Source organism: Pocillopora damicornis, chromosome 13 (assembly GCF_964200805.1).
Source record: "Pocillopora damicornis chromosome 13, jaPocDami1.2, whole genome shotgun sequence".
Lineage (NCBI taxonomy): Eukaryota > Metazoa > Cnidaria > Anthozoa > Scleractinia > Pocilloporidae > Pocillopora > Pocillopora damicornis.
This window is the reverse complement of record NC_142682.1, coordinates 2452501-2477182: the sequence shown is the minus strand read 5'-3', so window position 1 is coordinate 2477182 and position 24682 is coordinate 2452501. Positions and strand designations below refer to the sequence as shown.

At 38.4% G+C, this 24682-nt stretch overlaps 3 protein-coding genes across 4 annotated transcripts in view; 1 reads left to right on the top strand and 2 right to left on the bottom strand.

Annotated features, from left to right (window-relative positions):
• Window positions 1–20: 20 nt before the first annotated feature.
• Window positions 21–2709, bottom strand: LOC113687142 (uncharacterized). Its single transcript, XM_027204850.2, has 2 exons — window positions 2364–2709; window positions 21–1116 (listed from the first exon to the last, which is right to left on the bottom strand). The coding sequence occupies exon 2, from the start codon at window positions 976–978 to the stop codon at window positions 358–360; it is 621 nt and encodes a 206-aa protein (XP_027060651.2). The 5' UTR covers window positions 979–1116; window positions 2364–2709; the 3' UTR covers window positions 21–357.
• A 1711-nt stretch (window positions 2710–4420) lies between these two features.
• LOC113687145 (integrator complex subunit 13) lies at window positions 4421–16423 on the bottom strand. The gene is made up of 22 exons (XM_027204852.2): window positions 15904–16423; window positions 15254–15328; window positions 14482–14663; window positions 13537–13617; window positions 12668–12755; window positions 11827–11952; window positions 11579–11663; window positions 11305–11412; window positions 10836–10879; window positions 10629–10674; window positions 10241–10315; window positions 9555–9658; window positions 8997–9078; window positions 8825–8901; window positions 8581–8652; window positions 8175–8260; window positions 7527–7608; window positions 7105–7189; window positions 6575–6629; window positions 6128–6288; window positions 5843–5990; window positions 4421–5307 (listed from the first exon to the last, which is right to left on the bottom strand). Exons 1-22 carry the CDS (start codon window positions 16141–16143, stop codon window positions 5274–5276), a joined length of 2136 nt encoding a protein of 711 aa, XP_027060653.2. The 5' UTR covers window positions 16144–16423; the 3' UTR covers window positions 4421–5273.
• The window catches only part of LOC149034988 (pleckstrin-like), an 8557-nt gene continuing 118 nt past the window's right edge, over window positions 16244–24682 (top strand). Inside the window, exons 1-13 of one of the 2 annotated variants that reach the window (XM_089191098.1) lie at window positions 16250–16768; window positions 17157–17237; window positions 17806–17883; window positions 18507–18632; window positions 19201–19274; window positions 19471–19568; window positions 20039–20235; window positions 21120–21209; window positions 21304–21354; window positions 21655–21699; window positions 22093–22176; window positions 22278–22371; window positions 23210–24682. The exon at window positions 23210–24682 is cut by the window's right edge and continues 118 nt beyond it. In XM_089191098.1, the coding sequence (XP_089047224.1) occupies window positions 16718–16768; window positions 17157–17237; window positions 17806–17883; window positions 18507–18632; window positions 19201–19274; window positions 19471–19568; window positions 20039–20235; window positions 21120–21209; window positions 21304–21354; window positions 21655–21699; window positions 22093–22176; window positions 22278–22371; window positions 23210–23358 (1218 nt within the window). In that variant the 5' untranslated portion in view covers window positions 16250–16717 and the 3' untranslated portion in view covers window positions 23359–24682. Of the gene's footprint in view, window positions 16769–17156; window positions 17238–17805; window positions 17884–18506; window positions 18633–19200; window positions 19275–19470; window positions 19569–20038; window positions 20236–21119; window positions 21210–21303; window positions 21355–21654; window positions 21700–22092; window positions 22177–22277; window positions 22372–23209 lie in introns of both variants that reach the window. The other variant, XM_089191097.1, reaches the window with a different exon arrangement.

Below are 24682 nucleotides of genomic sequence, written 5' to 3'. Positions count from 1 at the left end.
AAGCAAAGGAGTACTCAAGGTTGACGCATAAAATGAGCGTTTAATTTCGTTTGGTAAACGACTGGGACAGTTTGCTTTATAATCTCCTATTTACACAAGAACGATAAATTCAGCTATTTTTATAACTTTCAACAGCTTTTAAAGCAAGGGAGTTCATCAAATACCTTTTCTAGATTAAATGTGTCCGTTCGGCTACAAATCAGAAAAATGGCAGCTATTCCCCTAACATGTTACCATTTACTACGTATCATACCCGGTTCACACTTTATACTCTGTACATTTTAAAATAAGCTTAACCCATGAATAAGCAATATCTTTTCAGCCTTTGTCCGTGAATGGCTCAGCCATCACGCCAATCTACCTCCATATCAATTTATGATCACTTCTCGCTTGCTTCTGTCGCGAAAAGTCCGACCAATGAGATGGGCGCCATCTTGGGTCTGCCTCTGAAGTGAACCCGGGATGGTAACGAGTGGAGCGTGGAAATGTGTTCGCGTTCGTTGCGTCCTCGCGCGGCGAAGAATCTGCCTCTGTGTAGCACAGGAGGTTTTTCTGACCACCAGCTTTAGACAGTCTTACAAACTCAGAATCGCTGGCTCTGATTCTAGACTTTGACTGTTTCATCACAAGCTGTTTTTCATCGAGATAGCCCCCGAGACAAGCCACTTGGGAAATCGGAGGAAGCTTCAAGCCTTCTTCCTTTGCACTCGCTTCCGCCGGGAGTTGTCTTCCCCCCATGGAAATCTGCGAAATGGGAGGCAAGATCCCCGACGTATAATTCGTCCGTTTACCACGGCGGCCAAAGCTCTGTTCTTTCAAGGCCGCTGTTTGAGCCATGATGTGAGTTTCGTGTTCTCCTACCTTATCTGCTCTTCGTTTCTGTTCAAACTCGTCCGGATTCAAGCGATTCTGAGGTAAACAGTCGATTTGCGAGATACGTGGTAGAGTTGTTGTGTCAGTGTTTGGAAAGTTACGCATCAGCTTTATTGCGCAATTCGTTGGCGTCCAAATATTCCTCTACGTAATCGTTCCGTGACGACTAGACAAAGGGTTGCTGTTAGTTTTAAGTGCAAAACAGGGAGCCAAATGGGTCATTCCACAGACACAACTACGTTTCTGTGTAAAAAAATAGTGAAAAACTTCATGACAATCCAGGCAACACACACAAAAGAGGTGCATGAAAATCGTGATATGCACTTATATTTATTGAATTATTTTTTCTTTTCTCTAGAATCACATAAGCCTGGCTTGACCCCTTAAAATTTAATTGATTCATCGTTTAAATATACCCCTCTCTCATCGCCATGGGAACACATGATCGAAATTGATACAATATTTTATAATTGATTTTCAAAGAGTTTGTCTGCTTCCTAACAGAAAAAAGCGAGTCAAACAGGACAAAAATATCTTTTCAAAAAATACATCAGTCAATCTGTTTTTCTAATCCTTGAGCTCAGGCTGGTTCAAGAAAATTACGTTTTAAAATGCGACAGCCTGTTCGGTTTTTCGGAATCACTAAATAAACCCAAAAATTATTCAGAGATCACGAATACGTTTTAACTTCAAGGATACAATACTGTAAGACTGACAGAAAAATATTCGTCATGTTTATCCAAGCAAATCACTGTCAAATTGAAAAGGAATAACTTAAAGCCGTGAGAACACAAAGAGTGGCAATTACTAGCAAAAATAAACTTAGGGATTAAAAAGACAAAACAACGAAAGGCCTTTACTGTAATTATTTCACCAAAATGTAAATTCTTTTTTACACGTAAGGAAATGTGGTGTCAAATTCGGAAATTTGGATTTTCAGGTCACATGTTAATGTTAAAAATAAATCCTTGTCGTTAATCTGTCATCTGCCGTAAAGTTGATGAGCTGTAGATGATTGCAACGGAAATTATGCCAAGTCATTTCATGTTAACAGCGCTCGCTTTTTAACCAAAACGAAGAAGGTACTTCAATACATAAATATTACCACGTAAAAAGCCATGCTGTGATCCATTGCTTCCCCATTTCGTCGACTTCCTTTCAAAACGAAAGGAACTGTTGTTTCGACCCGATTCCTATCACTTACAAACAGCAATTTTAACCTCAGAAGAAATAGAGAATTTCTGTATCAAGGTACTTCGCTGTCTGTCGGGAAAAACCGCGAAAACTGCCTAAAGGTTTTGAATATCTATGTAAGACTACGTTTCAGAAAATATGTTATGCTCGAAAAAATATAGCGAAGGTGAACACCGTCGACTTCGACGTGTTAAAGCTTAAAATTTAAATTTCGGGAACCAGACTCACTTTCGCACAGCTAAGCTATGCTTGCATAATCCGTCGAGTCCGTTTACTTTCCGATAGGTTTCACTCACCTGGGCAACTAAAGAGTTACTTCCCAAATGCAACAACGGCGAAGGAAAAAAATCCTCGCTGATCGTGCCAAGCAAAGCTGACGAGATAAACGCACTATAGCAACACAATCAACAACGATTCTGCGTGTGTCACCTTTGCTCTCCACTGTTTGAAAATGACGACAAGCGACGTACCCCGGATGTGGCCGAGTGACATTAAAATCCCTCGATTTGTTTACTCTGGACACAACGAACATTTTCGTTGAAGTTTATTTAATTTACTTTAAAGTAAACAATACTACGCTGTTGTATAGGAACCGATTTGTGACATACATGATAGCACGCGGAGTTTCCTAACCAAAAATATGATGAATAATTTATGTATTGGCGCAGACAAGCGATTTGTTGTAACTAATGAAGTGTCTCATTCCTGAAAAAAACTGTGTAGTTCTGGTCATGAAGTTTTTTACAGTAAGTGTACCCTTGTCCTGAAAGGAACCCTTATCGATAGTTTGTCTTTTTTAATGCGTTCTCGTACGAATGAGCCCATTTTATCTTTTTTTTTTTTTTTTTTGGTTTGTTTCTTTTAGTTTTTTAGGGAAGAAATTTTAGTTTTGCGGCGCGGCTTCAAATTCTACAATTTTTTTCCCGCACACTCAGCCGGTGGGAAAACGAAACAGATGGAAAAACATGGTTTTGATTAACCGCCAGAGTATTACACGAAGTGGATGCAAGGATTAAAAGAGCTTCCAGTACATTAACCTTCCTTTACTGTCGAAAAAAAGAAAGAAAGAAAAAACCGAAACGTCTCAACCAGAATTCATTGGTCTTCGACAACTCGCCGTTCCTTGCAATATCGCTTTCCTCTCCTAAACCCTTTGACCCGTAAGTGTGATTAATAACTATTTTCCCCTATCAGTATCACCCCTAAAGCAAACATCGAGGTCATGAGAATAAAGGAAATGATCACTAACAAAAGAAGCTCTTGATTTTCAAACAAATTCTCGTTGTCAGTACCAAATGAAATCTATAGAGAACATTATGGAGAAAATATATACTGATGTTAGGGTGTAGAAGTTTAATTTCCATTGAATGTTTCAAACTCCACATTGGAATATCAACGAAGCACGCCTGTAATAATATTATCCGAATCTCCGCTGTTACTGCCGGCCCGACACAATGTACTTCATAGGATACTTTGTGATATAGCAATTAAATTAGAAAAATCGTTTCACACTAGGATCAAATTGAATGTTTTGGGTTCGTTACCTTAGCAACAAGGTACGACCACGGTAACACAGTTTTCGACTTTGTTTTAGACATCACGGCTCTGAGAAACATAGGAAAATGAAACCAGGTCAATACACAATTCAAGTTTGTCAGACTAACGGCTAAGCACGAAAATGATAGTACCGTGGAAAGCCACAACTAACCTCGTCTTCATTAGAGCAATCATCGTATCGCAGACGAGTTTGTATCACCACCAGCGGCCGTGAAATTCTTCGTACTAATAGCTATGAAGCAGTTTGAAATATCTGCTTTATCAAACTACCCTTTCTTCTTGGAAAAAAGGGAAGGGAATATTGGCGTCACTAAAACAAAAACGTGTGTGATCAAAATAAATTTTCCGAGGGAAAAGTGATCGGTTTTTTTTCGGTTAAGAAGTCGGAATATATCCCAATAAACCAGTCAAACAGCCGTTATGGGTCAATTGAAAGTAAAGGGCAGATCAGGAGATCGCTTATGAGATATTTCCATCTCTTAATTAAGACAATGATTCTGCAAACTGAGGACTCTTTGATATGCATGCAAATTACAAATCCAACCGCCTACGCAAGTAGATAAATACGAGTCCAAACATGAGAATTCGCCACCTGCTGAGCTGCTGTCACTTGCCGAGGGGAGTCTTATGGGGTTTGTTTCCTTGGAAACTGTCATCAAAAGCGAAGGCAAAGGTTGCGTTTTCGGTAGATGTTATCTTAATTCACAGTGAAAAGAAACCCGCGGGAGACAATACTGCGCTGTCTGGGTTTTCCTCCGATGTAGTCTGCTGAAAAATTTGGAGATTCATTCGCTGCTTTATCTCAATTAGTAAAGTTTATTGCTGAGTTTCAGTGGAGAATTATCACAGCTACAGAAATCATAATTAACGCCATTTCTACTGAATATTCGTTTTAACGCGAACTAATGTCGCAGAAACATCTGACTTCCTGCAAAGATCTCACGGAAAGGAAATCCTCAACTTGGAGGAAGGACAGAGTCTTGGAGGGATTCTCGCATCAAGTCTGCAATTCTTTACGGAAAAGCTACTCCGATACAGAGTTACAGAGGTGTGCATTTAGTCCGTTTCGAGCACGAACACGGGAAAGATGGTCCGCTCGTAGTCATAGCCGAGGAATGGCCTTTCCGCTCGCACAAGTCTTTGACAAATCCGGCGCTTCCAAACGTCAGTAAACAAGCTGGTAAACACTTCAAGGTCATTTGTTCTTACAAAACAAGCAAGGAATGTATCAATGCCGATGCTGGAAAACATTTCCTGAAATGACACAACTTAGAAAAGTAGCATAAACTCGTAAAAGTTATCAGCTTCTATTTACATTAAACCGATGACGAAATTCTAGGTGCACCTTGCATAGTAATTTTGCACTACAACAGAGGAGGCAATGACGACAACAGTGTCGTAAAGAAATTCCATTTACTAGTAAAAATTTTCATGGAAAGCCTTTGGCCGTGTTGGATTTCAAAATGTTCTTTAACCCTTCGGAGCTCTACTCGGCCAGCGGCTGTGGTAAGTCGTTGCCTGGCAACATTAAGACCTCGCGCGTCAACTCTTGGGGGTTCTTTTCTTTCAAGCGTGAGGTGACGTACATGCAGATAAGTTTTTCCAACCTTACACCTCACGCCTCACTTTATGCACTACGACATCTCAATCTACAGCCATTCTTCCACGGGTGTGCCTCTGCCACTGAAAGATTAACGCAACAAAAAAAAACAACAACAACAACAACAACAACATTCAACTATTAAGTGCGGGTTTCGATTATGTGTCGAATAAGCAGAACATAAGTTACTACAACAGCCAGTCAGAATAAAAGTAATGATATCTGGTCAGGCGCGGATCCAGGAATTTGTGATAAGATTGGGGGGGGGGGGGGGGGGAAGAGAAGAAAACTAAATTTTAGATATCTAACACTTTGTAGTATCATGCGATCCTGTTTTTGCAAGATTTTCTCTGTCACACAAGTAGTAAACAAACCAACGGGTCCAAGGGGGGCCTGCTTCCCTGGACCTCAAATAGCAGGAAATCACAAATAACCTGTTCGATATTGGTTCTAGTTTTGCTGGTTGTACTTTATTGCCCGGCTCGCCAAAGTGTTCTGTGCACCTCAGTTGGTAAAACATTCGACTACGGAATCGGAGCTACTTTAGGGTTCGAATCCTTCTAGGAAGGCGGAGGAGAGGATTCAGAATTTGCTTAGTTACACGCGTACAAGCCCTACCTGCTGTTACTTCCGCTGTCCATAGGATTGGAGTAGAGTTCGGCTTTGTTCCCTGTCGACTGAAGCCTGCCAGCAAATTCCTCGTGCCGCGAGGCTGCTATTGCGTTCATTTTACTGTTCCACATCGAGAGAAGAGAACTTCCTGGGCCTAGAGGACACGAATCAACCGTCAACATGAATCAGTGTCCTTTTGCCTCACTGACAATACACGGTATTAGGAAATCATCTACGCGTACACATTTTTTCTAACACCAAAATTAAGCCTCATCACATGGCTTTTCTCACCTCTACCCGTCTGTTTATTCATTCCATGTTGATTATCGGTACGCAATCTCTTGTGCGCCTGCTCCGTAACCGCTGACGCAATACTTCTTTTGAAGAAGTGTTCATTGTTTGTATCTCCGCGATTGAAATCAGTCTTCTCGCGCTCCGTCATACTTTGGTATCTGAAAGAGATTATTTAAAAGCAAAATTTATCATGAGATTACCTCCTTTATTTTCTATCGTTACACGAGGACGAGTTGTGGACGCTCCGCCGCGTTGAAGTCTCCGCACCTGGTTTTGTCACTGCCAGCAAACTAACGAAACAAGTGCGCAAAGTAAGGAGAGGTTACAAATTCAGGGGGAAAAACCTGTTACAATCTTGAGAAAGAATAAATTGAACGCGATTCTTTTTGAGAGTAATAATTAAAGAGATAAACACTACAGCTGCTATATACTCTATAAACTGACCTGTCAATCTCCTGCCAAGAGAGCGAAACTTCTGAAAGTTTGGAATGATTATTTTCTGTAGAAGAGAGAGAAAAGATTAACGCCTGCGGAAGCAATAGGGTGAAACCATTCCAAGTTGTCTTCCGAGGGCAGGCAGGTAAGGCAGTTACATTTTCGTGCATTTGAATTTAATTTTTTACTGTAACGAACCTCAAGCAAAAAGATTTTACGTTTCGTTTTACCCTTTAATCCCTTGGAGTGACTTGAGTCTAATTCCTCCCCACATCTCACACATTATGAATAAAAGAAATGATCACCAACTAAAGAGGCTCTTGATTGTTGAAGAAAATTCTCCTCGTAAGCACCTCAGGAATTGTAAAGAGAACAGCATGGAGACTAAGTCTACTGATAATAGGCTGTAAAGGGTTTTAAATATTTTTTTCTCCATGGACACTCAAATTGCTTTTGTGTCGTGCATATTTTGTAAGTAAAATGCAGGTAGAAAGGGAAAGAATGAACCACGAGGCGAGATGGGTGAGCGATATACCCACTTTCAAGTTCATCTGTGGGTGTATCTCTTCTTGGGCTGTCTGTGGTACTACTTGACGGACTGGTGCCACGCAGGCATTCCAACACCTTCGAGAAAAAAAATACAAGATACGACTTGGAATTGTTTCGCTAAACAAGATATATTTTGGACACGCAATTCCGAAGAAATCAGAGCTTCATAAACAGTCAAGTATTCACATGGTCAAGGGTTGAAACTAGTGGGATTCGACTAATTAAATCTCTAAGTTCTTGTGAGAGACGTCGTTAGGCAACAAGACTTAAGCGTGAAAACGTGCTTTTTACGGGGGTCGCCAAACTTTTCGCCTTTGTATCCACTACTCTGCGTAAAAAAAAATTGGCGTCGATAATCAAGTAAATGGTTTAATAGATCCATGCCGTTTTAAAGAAGAACTGTTGTCGTCACCTTTTCATGCATTTTGGATGTTCTACTGGCAGCTTCTAGGTAAGTCTCCAATTCAGCCCAAATCTGCCGATACTGTTCCTCTCTGGTAAAAAAAAAACCAAACAAACAAACAAAAGACATCAGTCATATAATCTGCTTGCGAAAAGTTTACGTAATTACCCAAAGCAATAATATGTGCCCGGAATAAAATCTATGGTTCACATTTTCATGCGCTAGTAACATAATTTCCCGCGCCTACCAAAGGAAATAGAACTTCTCGCCCTTAACGCAATCTGTATATATCTGCGCTTCACACCAGTTGTAACTTTTTGTCTTCCGATTGGTTTATCGTATCGTCAATCACAGATGTGATTTGCTATTACGTATTTTCCTACGCTTACCAGATGTGATTGAGATTTCATTCCGTTACAGTAGTTTCATTCTTCCCGGGCCCGACACCAATTGTATCTTTCCTAGTACTGATTGGTTCATTGCACTGTTCATCATTGTTCTGATTGGTTAATTTGTATTTTCCCCACGTTTGCAAGAGGTTACAGAACTTACCGACCATGAAAACCGCTTAGTTTTTTCCGCGGTCGACATCTCTCGTATCTTTCTTAATTCTGATTGTTCATCACAGTTCTAATTGGTTGGTATTATATAAGTTACCTTTTCGGTCCTTTTCCTCTGATTCCAGTCATAGACACTGGTAGCGGATCATTCCTACTTTCCATGGCTTGAACTCTGTAGATAACCTATATATCCAAAACAAAAACAGTTGTTTAAGCATAGTCAACGTAAATCTTTCATCCAGCTTGGCGCCTTTCATTTAGTTTCGCTTTCAGTGTGAAAAAACTTCACAAAAGACACTCCAATACAAGTCAAAAAACCTTTAACTCTACTCCTGTTTTAACTCCGTTTTACTAACTAAACGCCTGGAACAAACTAACTCTAATCAACCGTGGAAAGTCAATTCTGAAACTTATCCTAGCTCTGATGTGCAGGCGTTTTTTATCTATCTATTTATTTACTTTTCACTAGTAAGAAATAAATGTAATGAAATCCATGTTCTTACTCTTTTACATTCAAGTACATCATTTTCTGTAACAGTCTCCTTCGCCATAAGTGTTGGTAGAGGTTCTAAAAGCTGTTTGAATGTGCAACATATGAACAGAATTAGCTTCCACTGCAGAAAAAAATATATGAATACTTTTAAACATTCACAATGGAGATGGCCCTTTCACGTTTTGAAGAGGTGTCTCTGTGACATTTTAGCAAAAAACTCTCAATGGTTGACTACATTGTCAATACTTCCATACCTGCATCATGTTACAAAGCAGTGTTTCACCGATAACCATGGGCCAGTATCTTGTACAGCGCTCCAGTCTTGCCAGACCTGCAACATACAGAGCTACTTCCATGACTAACACATGTAGGTTATCCACGGTTTCCACAAAATGGCAGTTGACTTCATTTGTAAAACTTAAATACCTTTATCTAGGGGCGACTTTCCTTTCTTTTTGTTCCATGAACAAGGCGCAAGTCTGTTCGCCTTCATGAATTCACCAAAATCCTTAAAAAAAACACATATTTGACGAACAACTTTTAAAATGAAACACTTTTCGTTACCAGTCCTATGTGCACAAACTTGACCAATGAGCCCATGTATACTACTGTCGAATCCCGATAACTCGAAACTCGCGCTAACTCGAACCAAAATATTTTTCTCCTTGATTTCCGCCATGCATTTACTCCGTGTACTGACTTCTCTATCAATAAATTTGATTTAAATACAGCCTGTATGAATAGAAAAAACGCTAAACACCGTTTTTCCCCCACATCCGGTCCTTTGTTTTCACTCCCGATAACTCGAAGCTTTTTCAACTTTTCTTATATATATATATATACCTGTTTTCAAAAACGTTCCAATTTCAATTCCAATTTCCTCACACAAATGGTATAAATGTATTATGTACATGTTCAAATTGCAACGTTTCTGAAAACATCTTTATATTTATTTATTTATATGTTAAATTTAATCAGACTCACGTTGATTCTGTAGTCTGTTACTCGGCCGCCACACCCTTCACTAATGGATGGGGGATCTTCCATTGGGGTACGGTACGTCGCTAAGCAATGTATAAAAATATCACCTGAAAGAACAAGAGTATAAGAATTTGAATGGGGCTGCTGCTAATGAATTCAACCTTTAACCCTTTTAACTCTTTGAATCCAAAGAGTGACCAGCATCCAATTTCTCCTTAAAATATCAAATCTGAATCACACATTAGGGTCAGGAGAATAAAGGAAATGATTAACAACTGAAGAAGCTCTTGATTGTTAAACAAATTCTCCTTGTCAGCATCTTAGGAAATGTATACAGAACAGTAAGGAGAATATGCATAATGATGTTGGGGTGTAAAGGTTTAACTCCTAAAAGTGACTTGGATCCAATTTCTCCTTAGAGCATCCTTGATTAATCATACATTAAGGTCATGAGAATAAGGAGCATGATCGTGAACTAAAGAAGCTTCTGATTGTCAAACAAATTCTCCTTATCAGGACCATAGGAAATGTATTAGGAGTTGTATGGGGAATATTCATATTGATATGAGGTATAAAAAAGGGGTTAACAGAAGCATGTAAGGTAAAAGCCTGCACAACAAATGACATTTTTTTCTATTGATCTGCCCTTTGTGCTGCTTTCTCACTTGTCTCTGCTAACTTGAAAATACCTCCATGACTTGCCAGAATATGGGACACCAGTTTTCCACCAGACTTCTTAGGCTGCTCTAACATAACTTGTCGACCTGTCAGGAAATAACAAATAAGACCAACAGGCCAATCAAAAGGCTAAGGACCAAGGAAAAAGAATCAAGGTGAACTAATTTTTCTTGTTTTTTGGGCCCTGTTTGTTCTTTTTTTATTCAGAAAGGGAAAAGTCTTTCTGAAAATTTTATCACTGCTTTTGGCCTTAAAACAAATCTCTGCCTCACTGTCTGCATTCCTCAGAAAAACAAAGGCATAATAATATTATATATTTCTGAATTAATAAAGGTTTTGTGTGGAGAGGTACTAAAACATGAAATCTTTTCTTTGATGTGTTATTTTTTTAAAGTTTACCTTGTAGCAGGAAAGAAATGAGGCATGCTGTAGGTCTACTGTTGACCTGCACAGAGAGAAAATGCAATGTTCAACTAACTCACATCAGTGTTTATAAATATTCAGTGAAAATATAAGTTTAACCACACAATTTAAATGTTTTAATGAATACAAAATAAATTTTAAAAACTTTCAGATCATTTACCATGATGTAAAATTCAACATTACCTCTACTGGTGTGATCCTATAACAACCAATACAAGCTTGAAGCTCTGAAACAACAGAAAAAAAGTCTGGTAAAAAATAACAGTAAATACAGCCACACACCAAAAAAAGGAAAAGGAATGATTTCTCTGTGGAGGACTGCTTGAAAATCGAAATCAGATATGCACTTTTAAGGGATTCCTTTCTTTGAGTATCAAATTCAGATGTTGTGGTGGAATAACCTTTATTGGTTTTAAATCTATGAAACAAATTTGATTTTTTCACCTTCCTTTATGTCAGGAAATGACAACGAGCAAAAGACAAAGGCAAGTAAAAATGATAGTTGTTTAAAAAGTTTTAAACTAAGGAAAAAAATTGAACCACTACACATATCTTCAGTCAGGCAGAGGAGGTGTAGCATGGACAGGACAGGAGGTGGGGAATGGGCAGGGCAGGCAATGGGGAATGGACATGGCAGGAAGTGGGTACATACCTGGTGCAGATGTTGTCTTGGGTGTGCACCACTTCAGATGAACAGTATCCTTAGATGTTCCAGGACTTTCCTTTTTCCCTGGTGCAGTTTCATCACCACAAAACACGTCTATAATAATTTCATAAAATCATGTAAATAATTAGTCTTTAATGTACAGCATGTAATTTTGGGAGAGACATGCTGGCTTGCCAGTCAAACACTGGGAAAAACTTAAAATTGCATGCTGGCAAACATCAAACATGGTTGTGGTATGGAGGCAATCTGGCAATCTTACTTGCAACAGCCTGCTCCATATGCACTTGAGAGGAATGGACAATTTCCACATCATAGTTAGCTGAGCTTCCAGAGTGCTGCTCTTCCTGACAAACAAAAAATTCATTGGCAAAAAAATCCCTTCAGTCTACAGTTGTAATAAACCCTTGCTGCACATCTGGGCATCACCAAAAACCAAAAATTTCTTTTTGAACTCAAAAGAAACAAAATATTAGAGGATGGTGTCCACCACTAAAAAAAATATCCTACTTTCATTGGTATCCCTGTGACTGTTGTAGACTTCAGATGAAAGTGCTTTTGTGCCATGATGCTGAGTTTACTAACCAGCTGAGATGCTTTGTGGGAGCTGATGGTTATTGACAGCAAAGATGATCCCTGGAAAAGTGCACAATATTTTCATCTCTATCACAGCTTAACTTATGACTGACATTGTATTTAAAATAATTTTCTGTTGTCCTCAATTTCCAAATGGGATTTTGAATGTAATGTACAAAGAAGCTATTTATAAATTTTGAAGGTATCTATGGAGTATTTTGGCCAAGAAAAAATATCACATCAAATCAACCCCAAACTAATTTTTCCTTTCAGGTGATTCCTCAGTATTGCTCTGCACACTTTGTACTGCACACAAAAATCACATAATCAGGCCAATGAGCCTGTGCACATCTCAAGGACATGTCCTGTATTATTTTTCAATCAATTCACCAAGTAAAGAGGCACAGTGGTCATTAGCTATTGAATGAGCACAGTGACCTTTTTTTTTATTGAGTCAGACTAATTTTGGTGCACAAATTATCACCTTTGGTACTGTACATTTATTTATTTATTTATTTATTTATTTACCATATTACGAGCATTCCCTCTCTACAAGGCTTAAATGCTTGGATCCGGTCAGGTTCATAAAGGTTCTTCTAAGGCAGACCAATGAACCACCACATGATAATGAAATTATCATGTGGTGTAGAACACCAAATTCTCAATACTAGCCATTAGTAAATAATAGGGCCATGTGCTTGGAGAATTAAGCTTTATGATCGCAGAAATGAGAAGGTTAAATCTCATGTCTTCAGTAATCCTATCAAGTTCATACCTTTGGTGCTTTTTCCGTAAACTTTCCACTGTCTCCACTCAAAGGGACATGAATTAAAATGAGGTCTACATTCTTGATTGGTTGGACACTAAAAAGGGGATTTTTTGCACAAAAATTGCTATCACTCCAAACTATCTCTGTACCAACAAACAGGTCTACCATTAAATGCCTTATGTGTATAACAAGAATGGTTTATATTGGTTTAAAGGGCTGGATGTCATTCTCTTTTAGTATGGAGAATACAAAAAAGGGCCAGAAATCACAAATCAAAACTAGGATATAAGGAAAATAAAAAGGAGAAGGAAAATAAAAATTGTAAAAGTATCTCTCGAAAGGGGATATTTTAGAGGTTAACCCTATATAAAAGATTCCCCAAATAAAAAGATCAAAACATTATATACAGATAATTAAAAACTGTTTACCATCATCTCAATCAATATTCATGTAAATCTTTAGTCTGTTACGAAATAAAGTCAATGATCCTGCGTGTACAATATCTTTAGGCAAATTATTTCACATATTAACGATCCGTACAAAAAAAGAAAATTTGTAGCAATTTACGATAGCTATTTTTACATAGAGCTTATAATCGTGATTGGCTCTAGTTCGATTACATTTAGTAAGTTCAAAAAAATCCGAAAAATGAAGACTATCTATTTCCAGAACTATCTTGTAGCACTGGATCAGAGATAAAAACTCTCTTCGTTTCTCCAATGTTATTAATAAGATTAAGTTTTTTAGTCTTTACTTTTCTTACAAAATATTGTAAGTAAAAAAGAAACAAAGAATGAAGTCAATAAAAAAAAAACAAACAAACAAAACACACACAAGAAAAATGACCTTAGGAGAAATTTCTTTAAATTTCTTACCTGTCACTTGAACCCACTTCACTGTTCTGTTGTTCTAGTATATCAGTAGCACATGCTACAAGAGCATGGACATGGCCTTCACTAAAAGAAATGGTAACACAATTTTAACTGGCTGATCCTGGAGGATCCATCTACCAATACACCTGCACAATACATAAAACAACTTGAATGGAGCAACCAATCTTTTCATCAAGAATGAATATCTTGTCAAGCAGAAAGGTGTGGAGAAAAACAAAAATTTTCAACTCAAGGATACTTTGTAATTTAACACCAAATTCTCAGAACTAAAATGATTAGAAATGTTTGACCGACAGTGTAAAGAATTGATATTTGGATCTTGGGAGTCAAAGGGTTAACCTTTTAACCCCCAAGAGTGACTAGCATCAGTAATTTCTCCTTACAGTAGATAAAGTTGTGGCACCTCCAACATTTAAATCCATAGCACAAATATTTTATCGTCCTCCCTGATGATGCCATAGAATGGCGAAAGCTCGGAGTGAATAAAGAAAGAACCACAGTAGCACTTAAAGGCTTCATTTGATCAATATCCCACATCATTACGACATGCTACTAAAGGACACGTTCAAACGTAAAGTTATTAGAGTAAAAAGAAATAATCAACTTAAGAAGTGTTCAGTTGTTAAACAATTTCTACTTGACAGTACAATAAGAGATGTAAAATGAACAGATTGAAGAATATGCATACCAAAGTTTGGATGTAACGGTGAACACAAGGAAAATAAAATGGATACATGTACTTAATTTAAAAACAATTCTTCTTTTTGCGAATACTATTGGTTAAGTCTAGTAACCAAATTATTACATTTAAAAATAACATCAAAGCCACTGAAATAAAACTGACGCTAACAAATTAAAGACAACTAATTTTGGAGAGCTGAACATTATGACACAACACTTTTAGGACATAACAAAAACAGGACTGACTTTTTCAAGTTTGTGATGCAGATAATCCTTCCTGTATCAGCAGTAGTTGTTTGATGCATTTTGGAGTTTTGAAGTAGTGGCTCATAGAGACATTGGACGGCTGATGTTAGTCCATATATCATGGAACAGTTTTCTCCATTATCTTCCTTAGGGGATCCAAGGCCAGCAAAAGACTTTAATAGCTATCAAATACCATTAAGAACAATGAATTGTATAGCAATTAACTAACAAGGAGCTAAGGGAAAGATCAGGTCAGGTATCTGTTCAAATAAAAGTCATTTGGAGGAAGAGGAAATGGATCGGGCACTCCTTGAGGAAAAATTCTGACAGTGTTACTAGGTAACCCTTGAAATGGAATCCCTCGGGCAAACAGAAAAGAGGATGCCCGAAACAATACCTAGCAGCAAGATGTTCAGGCTGAAATGAAGAATTGCAGCCACACCTGGACCACACTTAAAAGGCAAGCCCAGGACAGGAATAGGTGGAGAAGGGAAATTATTGTCAATGGCCTATGTCCAGAATTAGAATGAATTAAAGTCAAACCTGTATAAAGCAGTCACCCACAAAAAATTTGCGGGTTGACCACTAAATACAGGTTTGAGTCTACCTACAGAACAAGAATAAGCCCCAGTTTTTAGTGTTATTTCTGGTTTAAGCTGATAAAAATCTGCACAGTCTATCCGGTCAGTGACAGGGTCTATTTGCCAACAAGATTTTGAACCTCAGATACAAGTGTACTGAGCTTATAAATGTAATTTGATAACATCCTTACCTGTGGAACACACTGCTGTTCATGAGACCAAGAGTTCATCACATGGGCATCATCATCAGAAACAACTACCTTGACCTTAGAAAAGAATGCAAAATATTATCGAAAAAGACCAATTTCTTCTTGTTGTTTTTTCGCTTTTAATTTAAAGTCCTTTTCTTTCTTACTCTACATTTCATCAGGCAAAATTGCCTTTGCATGTACAAGATCTCGTCGAGTTCCCCCACACTCTGCAGACTGGGTTTTCTACAGTAAGATTTTCGCTCTTATTTCTTACGGAGAGCGTTAAAAAATTCAGTACCTCTACCCCTTCTTAGCCCCACCCTTCATCTTCCCCTCCTCACCAGTACATATCTTCTCGCCGCTCAAAACAACTGCGACTGGATAATACTTTAAAAAAAAAAGGGCAAGATTCCCACACAGCCCCATACTTCATTATGCATACAGTTATTGGATCTGGAAAACAATGGCGAAAAAACAAAGGATTACATTTGGGGCTACGGTTCTGTTTAAGAATAGTGTGGGGTTATAAGGATATCTTTCCAAAAAGGAATGACTTGTTTTCCAACCTATCTAGCGTGAATTACGAGACGAGGAAAATTATTTACACACAAATCAATATAGCACGAAATACAAAATGTGACCAGACTTACCAGATACTCATTTGGGAATATATCGTACACAATTCTACAGTACTCGACTGCCGCTTCGATACTGCATGTCCAAGAGCTCTTGAAAACAGGTGAAGAAGTCGAGCTGGAACCTTTGCTCTTGCTTTTTTTCCCTCCACCATCAAAGTCAATATGCTGCTTAGACAACGTCAGAAATTTGGAACTGTGATCTAACACAATCACAGTTCTCTTCATAGGAGCTTTTGCTTTATCGCTAGCCATCGTAAGAGACTTTTACAGCCACGGAAAGCGTGGCTTACTTTCTATTACTTTTGTCCGCCATGTTGGAAGCCTGGTCACAAAGCAGGTTACAGAACTCCAAGAGTTCATGCAGATTTTACGCGCCTGTCACGTTTTGTGACTCGCTACATGGCCACTGTAGTTTTTGCCATGATGAATTTGTTTTTGCTGTGACCGATTTGCTATTGCCGTGGTGACTTTTGAATTGTCGTAATTGGTTTTGTTTTTACCGTGGTTGTTTGGTTTTTGCAATAAGTAATTTGATAGTTGTCGTTTCAAATTTGATATTGGCGTGACAGTTGTGGGCCACCGTACTCCTCAAATTTCACGTAACTCAAGAGGGAGATCTGAACGGAGGTTTCAGTTTCAGCGTTTTCTCAGTTGATGTGGTCAGTGCTGGGGAGAAAGCTGCTACTGTGGTCGGAGGTGAATGACCTCATTCTGATCGTCGCGAGTATCACGCTCGTCACGACATCTTCCGAAGATCAGTGTCTACTCGGAAATAATTGTAGACATTATTGCGACGCTATGGGGTTGAACGCGGCGGAAACCTAACATGGATTCCAAGGAACCAAGGAAATTGAAGGAGGGTTTTCTTGTGAAAAAGGTACGCATGCTACCAAATCAATCATATCAAACGCTGCTTACAAAAAAAAAAAGACTAAACAAAGAAACAAGAAAATAACTTTGATCGGGATGTCAGTTAACGCAATAAGATATTTCTAGCCGCAGAAATTTTTTCCGCAGCACCGGAAGAACTTTAAAAGAGACGTATAAAAAGATCGTTTATTTTCTTATTTTGAATCTAAATTCAAGGACCATAGATAGTATTTCAAAAGTGTAATCGATGAGTGGTTTTTGCACTGTTGCTCACAGTTTGAAATGTTCGTTAATTCGCACCCCATGTTGGGTTTGCAAAGCTTGTTTTGTGTTTACTCAGTTGAGACTGTCGTCTTTAACGACATGTATTATCATATCTTTTGTTCTTTTTCAAGGGACATGTTCGTCACAATTGGAAGACAAGATGGTTTGTTTTGCATGAAGAAATGTTGGTGTACTTCAAGAAAAAAAATCAGGTTATCTTTAGAGATGTTGTAATTGAAGTCTGTCGATCATGATGAACATAATTAGTTGTTAAAGCTGATTGCAAAACTTTTCTTGAGATTTCTTTGTTGGTAATAATGGCAAACAGCATTAACACTATCATTGTCTGCAAATGGGACTTTCTATGCAGCATTCATTTCTCTCTGTTAGGCGAAGGGTATACAAGACAATCGAGCCGTTAATCTAATTTTATTTTATTCTAACTTTACCTAGTCTTAAAGATGATCTACCATTCTCAACATTGTTTAATGTATCTAAGAACTCTATGCATAATGGAGTATGATGCTGTGCAACCATGCTACACTTTTCCCATTTACTCCTTCTGAATCAATTTCCAGTGCGTCCAGTCCTGTCGGTGGAAGGTAATGGGGAAGAGTTGGGGACATATTAGAGGGAGGGGGGGGGGTGTGGGGGGGCTCAGTTAAAACATGGGTCTTAATGGTGCATTTGCAGGAGTCCCCCAGAATTATGCATCTCTCAGAGTTGAATTTATTTTTATTTATCCCCTAACTAATTTTATTTTATGTTTTTTTTATTTAGATAATGTATAATGCTGGAGAGATTCCACTGAGAGGCTGCTTTTTAGTCTCGCCCTGCACAGAATACACCAAAAAGGAGGTAGTGTCATCAAAGATATCTTTGGTATTTCACCATGATGTTTAATCTTTTAATATGCAATTATTAATGGCAATAGGACTGAATAGACTCCAATTGGGTCTGTAATACATCAATAAATTTTAAGCTTCAACCTACCCTTAGGAAATCCCACAGCATTTGAAGATAAGTTTGTTCAAATTCCCATCCCTTAGGGCAAAAATTGTGTTCAAATACCCCATCCAATTTTTTTGTGAAAGGCAAAATCAGTGATTGTGACTTTGTACACATCAACCAAGCTATAAGACCTAAATCTTGTAGACCATTTCTCCTGATCTGTTAGTTCGTGAAATTAAACTATTTACCTGAAAAAACTCCATATTTAAAGATACAACACTCCCACTCTGCTGGGAAGACTTCACAGTTCTGTTCAAATTCCCCACCCCAGCCAAGCAAGTTTCAAATTCCCCACCCTAGCCAAGCAAGGTTCAAATTCCCAACCCCAGACATGGATGGTAGTTAAATTTCTGTGGGTTGCCCATATGTGGAATCTTGGAGCTTAGAAATAATTGGCACATAATCAAATGAGTGATTAGCAAAAATGTCTCTGGGGTTGGATAAATTCAATAATATGTTGTGTGTTTCAGGGAGTGTTTAGGATAACAACTAAAGAGAATAGAGAGTACTTACTTCAGGCAGCAAATGAAGAGGAACGTGAACAGTGGACCACAGCAATTGCAAATGCAGTCAGAGGATTAGATATTAAATATAAGGTATTGCTGAGCTTGAGAGAAATAATGTTTACATATCATCATCACGTGGTGGTCTTTTTGATAACTGCTGCAAGCCACAGTGTTGTAGTCACCATGTAGGTACCCATTACCCGGTTTTAATTACAAGATTTGATGTTTTTTTTTTTTTGTCGTGACTTTTTTGTACTTCTTTTCTGCAATTCTTTATTATCACAGCTTTCTGTGCCTGCAAGGATCATTTCTTTAAAATACCTACCTTTGACCTGTGTTTATCTTTATGATTGCTCAAAGAATCAGGTTGTTGTATCTCAACAGAAATAAAAACTGGTAGGATAAATGAGTTAATGAGTCAGGAGCCTCTTAAACTCTTTCACTCCCAAGATCTCATTGGTAATTCTCCTTACTGTCTGCTTTACAGTTCTTATGATAGTTTGGAGAATTTGGTATTGGGTCAATTTATAATCCCCAATTGATATTTTTCTTCATTTGCATCACTCATCTGCTGGATATTGTAAGGAGAAATTCTGTCTTGGTCACTCCTAGGAGTTAAAGGGTTAATAAAATGATATTTGATTTTATGTTTTTACAGCACACTGATACCGAGGAGGTTCCAAGAAGTCCTTACCCGAGGACAGCTGTACAATTCACTCCAACACAAATAAGGTTTAAATCAGATCACAGAAGTAATTTTTTATTCTATATTTTTGGTTTTGATGGAAATTTTGGCTGCTCATCAGTCTAGTATGGGATAACTAGGCTAGCTGTTATGTTCCTCAGTCAGTTCATTTATAATATATGATATCTTCATCTATAAACTGATACCAGACACTGAATACAATTACAACATTAACAAATTTAGGGACATGGTGGAAGCAATGCAAGATGCAGATGCAGGAATACCTCTCAACAATCATTTGTGCCACAAGGAAAATAAAACTTACAAAATCTGCTTTACTGGTGAGAATCCTGAAAATGAGTTCAAATTTACCATTACTATTTGCCTTAAACTTACAGAAGTGATTAAAATGTATACTCTCCCAATAACATCTATACATTATCTAGAAAATAAGTGATGAGAATATGCAAATTTGTAGAGTAGAAGTTTTTATATTTATGTAACACCAAATTCTCACAACTTATTTCCAAAGCAATGTGAAGGAGCTAAAGAGGGGAATTAACAAACAGATCTTAGTTAAAAGGTTAATTCATTGGCAAACTCAACTTTAAATCATGAAACACTTTAGTTTTGCCATCATATTTTGTCATCAATGTTGCACATCTCAATTTTTGACATTATGAATATAGAATAATGGGTAAGTAAAGTGTCTAATCTAAACAAAAGTATTGTGCTGAGTAGTCAAGCAGTGAATTGTTCAGTCAGAGTACTTAAATGAGCATTTGAGAACCACATGCTGTTTACAATACAGGGATTCAAATGGTTGACTGGCTTCTTAAATGGTCCTTTGTGTCAAGTCGTGAAAGTGGTATTGCCTTAGCATCTGTGCTGTTGGAGGATGCCCATCTCCAGCCAGTTGGAATAACAAGTAAAACATCATTTAGAAGAAAAACACAATTTGAAAACTGTGACACATTTCTGGATAGTTCAGATGCTCTTTACAGATTTGTAAGTAACATGCCTCATGCTCTTGAATTAAAGTAATTTTGATTAGAAGATAATTTCAATGGTTGGCACTATTCATGTAAAGTGTAACTATGTAATTTGCATTTCAGAAGAGACAGGTGATTCATTAAACCCTTCTCATCAGTATCCATATTTCCCACACTCCTCTCTACAAATTTCCTTTGGTACTGACATGGAGAGTTTCTTAAAAATTCAAAACTTCTTAGGATGGCAATCATTTTTTTTTACTCTCATGGTCTTAATGAAAGATTCAGCAGTATAAGTGTGAGAAAAAATTAGATGCTGGTTGCTCTTTGGGTTTTAAGGGTGAAAGCATTGAAGTTGTTATATAAGCCGTCCCTTCTGTAGAGTTAGAGTTATTAATAGTACTAGTGTCTCACTGAAAGCGGTATCTAGTACCTCAGGGTACATGTATGTAAACTCATCTTACGTTACTCTCACCTGGAAGGTTCCCTTCATTTCTTGCCTTTTCCATGGAAGATAACAGTGGCTGTGTGGTTAGGATGCGGAAACTTGAATCTTATGATCCAGGCTTAATCCCCGATAGGGTTATTGTGTTACATTGTTGGGCAAGACATAAAACTCTTGCAGAGCCCCTCTCACACCCCCCTCCTCCCTGCTCACCTCAAGAGTACACACTAACAACAGTGAACTGCCTGGGAAATTGATGAAATGTTCGGGAAGGGGGGGGTGGGGTAGAGCGACCTCCCACATTTAGTGTACAATGGACTGGCAACCAATCCAGTTGGGAGGTGGGGATAGTGGCAACATGTAATAGTAGCTGCGTAGTGCCTCAGAAATCAGGGGTAAGCATTGACAATTATGGCCTTCTCAGGCCAGACTTATGGTCGCCTTGTATTTTTCAGTCTGCTCTGAGATTCAGTGCCAATGAAGGTTTAGAGTTAGAATGGTCGGATGACTCTAGTGATTCTGACGATGAAATTCCACGAGATCAGGTATCTTTTGACTTTGTTGTTATCATGTTGTTTTATAATTAGTTGGTAAACCATTACAATCATTCATCACTGTTCATTTTTCTTTCTCTCCCAGTGTGGAGCTATCAAAGGAAATATTGTCAAGCAAGGCTTCCTACAGAAAAAGGTCGATACTGATATCAATAATCTTCTCCTAAGGTTACTTGGAAATGAAACGAGACTTTTTAAGTGTTTGTTTGCACCAAAGTAGAACATTTTTTGGTACTACACAGTTTAGAATCAATGGTACATCTTTTTTGAATATAATTATATTATTGTTGGGGAAAGCCTGATGAAATGCGGGGGGGGGGATTAAGTACTGGCTGGATGGGCAACTTGGCACGAATGCGGACTCTATCTACCCTTTTTAGGGCAGCTCTTTCAACCAACGTGTAGCTTTAAATTTGATAAGAGTTTTACTTTGCAGACTGGCGATTTTTTTTCTCTGACTGTTGAATTTTTGCGGTTTGAGGTGACTGAAAATTTTACTGGTAAATAATTTCGCGATTTCTTGTTAAATCAGATAAAGCTTAGCGGGAAAGGGTCCTAAATGACGTTTTTGTTTTCATCGGCCGTTGGTATCAGTTCAGTTTCCCTTTTACGTCTTTCCATCGAGGTGCGCTCACTTGCGCTCACGTGCGCTCACGTGCGCTCTGCTAAAATAGCCAAGGGGAATTCAAAATAGAACAAGTAAACTACCTAAGGCGCGGGAAAACGTCTGAAGCTACTTGAAGTTTTGCATCTGATTGGCAGAGAGAGTGCCGCGAATTTTCTTGACCAATCAGGGAGCGTTGTGAAACAGAGCCAATGCAATCATGCATTAGTTTTGACGCGCAATTGATAATGCTCTAAATATAACCCACAGGGCCATGTGCGCCACAACTGGAAAACAAGAAAGTTTATCCTTTGTACAGAGCCAACTATCTTATTTTACTGTCGGCCTTCCAAGGTAAAACTTTAGCTTGGATGTATCTGTCCATTTACCATCTTTTCTTTGTATTCTGAAGTCCCTTTTCAATTACGCAGTTTAATTGTTGATTTTTCCCCTAGGCATCCGCGCCAGTTGGACACATCAAGTTGGAGGACATTGAAGTAAAGACTCTTAAAAACGACGAAGAATTTTCCGGAACCGACAGTGAAAATGGTAACATCTCTAACTAAATTTTGACATACGTACTCAGGGTGAGGGGGAGGGTAGAGGTGAAGTGGGGGGGGGGGTTGTGCTTTAGATGTGTTGAGTTTGTAAAAAAGCGTCGTGTTCTTCTCGCGAAAGATAAGTAAAATAACGCGATTTTTGCGCTATGCTACTATAACTTTTGAGCACTTCGTGTCTTCCAGGAAACGATGGAAAAAATGAGCGATTGTATTGCAAGACGATAAGGCAGATGTTAGATATATTTTGCGAGTGAGAGTGAACACTCAAAAATCAGGAGAAAGAAACTAATTGAGACATTTGATTATACGCGGATGTCCACTGGAGCCCTCTGTCGGTAGTCTGTCCGTTCTGTCAGTCGATCTGTCAGTCGATCTGTCAGTCCGACAGCCTGTCAGTAGGTCAGTGTGTCGTTCGGTTTGCCAGTGAGTGCTAATGTCTGGCAGTTGCTCTGTTATTTGGTCTGTCAGTCTGTCTATCGGTCTTTCATTTGTCATTTGCTTCACCAGTTGGTACGTCTGTTGGTTAGTTTATCAGTCAGTGTCTATAAGTCTGTTTTCCTGCTTATTGCTCAATTTTATTGGTGGGTTTGTCCGTCCGTCGGTTTGTCTTTTAGTTGGGCTGGCAAACTGTCTGTCAGTCAGGCTATCAGTCTTTCCGCTCGTCATTTGCTCCGCAGTTGGTCTGTCAGATGATCCGTTTGTCGCTTGTTTAAGTCGGTCTGTCAGAAAAATCGTAGCTGTTCTTACAAGATGGTTTTCTAGCAAGGCCGTCCCATCTACTCTGGTGACTCAAGTAAACGAGAATATTCTCATTTTATTTATCCCAGGGAGAAGAAAACAGACAGCCCAGTATACATTTCTTTTACGAACAAGGAAAGGAATCAAATACATTTTCCGAGCAGCGTCCGAGGAAGACAGAATGGAATGGGTACAAACTCTTCAAACCGTCTGCAAGAACTCTTGGAGTATGGAGTAAAAAATACTTTTGAGTATTGAGTTGAAAAATACTCTGGTACTTAAGACTAATGAGGTAAATTGTTGGAAAATTACGAAGAAAATACCACCATACGCCCGTTACGTAATGATCATTTTGATGTGGACTGCTCAAGAGCACGAGATTTTCCAGCAACACTAAAACAGTGAACTTGCACCAGCGTTGATTTGGCGTGAAGTACACCGCAGTCACGTGTTATCGACACGTTCGTATTACATTTGCGATCAGGAAGTGTTTGATTTCCTCTTTTACGAATCCCTGTTATTTAGTAGTTGAAAAGAAGCTTCATTGGTACGTTTTCGCATTTGTCCTGGTATCCGTAACGCCCCATGTCAAATTTTTTGTACAACTGCAGTCATAAATTTTTACCATCTTGGAAGATGATAGAAACAGATTTTTAAACTGAAAAGAAAATATGTTTGAGGTGGACTAAATATGAAAAAAGCCCTATCGTTTACGAACGTTTTTATTATCTATACGATGTAAAAGAGTATTATTAAGGCATTGAATTAAAGAAAGAAAAGCCACCATATCTGTGAAAAGGAAGAAGAAAATTGTCTGTAAGTCGCATCGTTGAACTTAAATGCATGAAACAAGTAAATAGAGTCAAGCATGATTAACCACTGACAGCTATTTTCCTCCCATAATGTATCAGTAAAACATTAAGCAGAGGATGGCGACATGGAGACAAATATTCATTTAACAATTATTCGCTTAAGGCCGAGCGAGTGTTGTCAAATAGTCCCCGATACAAAAATTCGTGGGTGTCAATCCATAATATTAGCCTGAGGGGATTATTTTCTTTCTTAGCATAACTGTTCGGGTGATTATCAGAGAAACTGCTCTTTCTTTCGTTTGATTTGCTTCTTTTAACTCACAGGACGGCCATTTGAAAATCAGGGCTTCATTATGATTATCACCTCGCAGGGAGTGATTACGGCAAGATATGGGGTAATTTTTGACCAATCAGAGCGTGGGCATCTGTAATCACCTGAGCAATTGTGCTGCATAAAGAATCATGTAAATATCAATTCCTAAAACTAACACCATAAGAAGTTTATGGTAGAAGAAATTGGGCGCGTCTGTCTAGTTGTGCGGTCAAACATAATTTTACTTGGACATAACTCATTTTTGGCCGGACAAGTATCCATTTCGTCATAGCTCAATAAACTCCCCCCCCCCCTTCCCCCCTTTTTCCTGTACGAAACAAGTATATTTAATGCGCTTTTGTTGTACGTGCAGCGTAAAAGTGAAGACAAGGTGATACTCTTGTGGTATTAGTAAATTTACAAATGTAAATTTACAA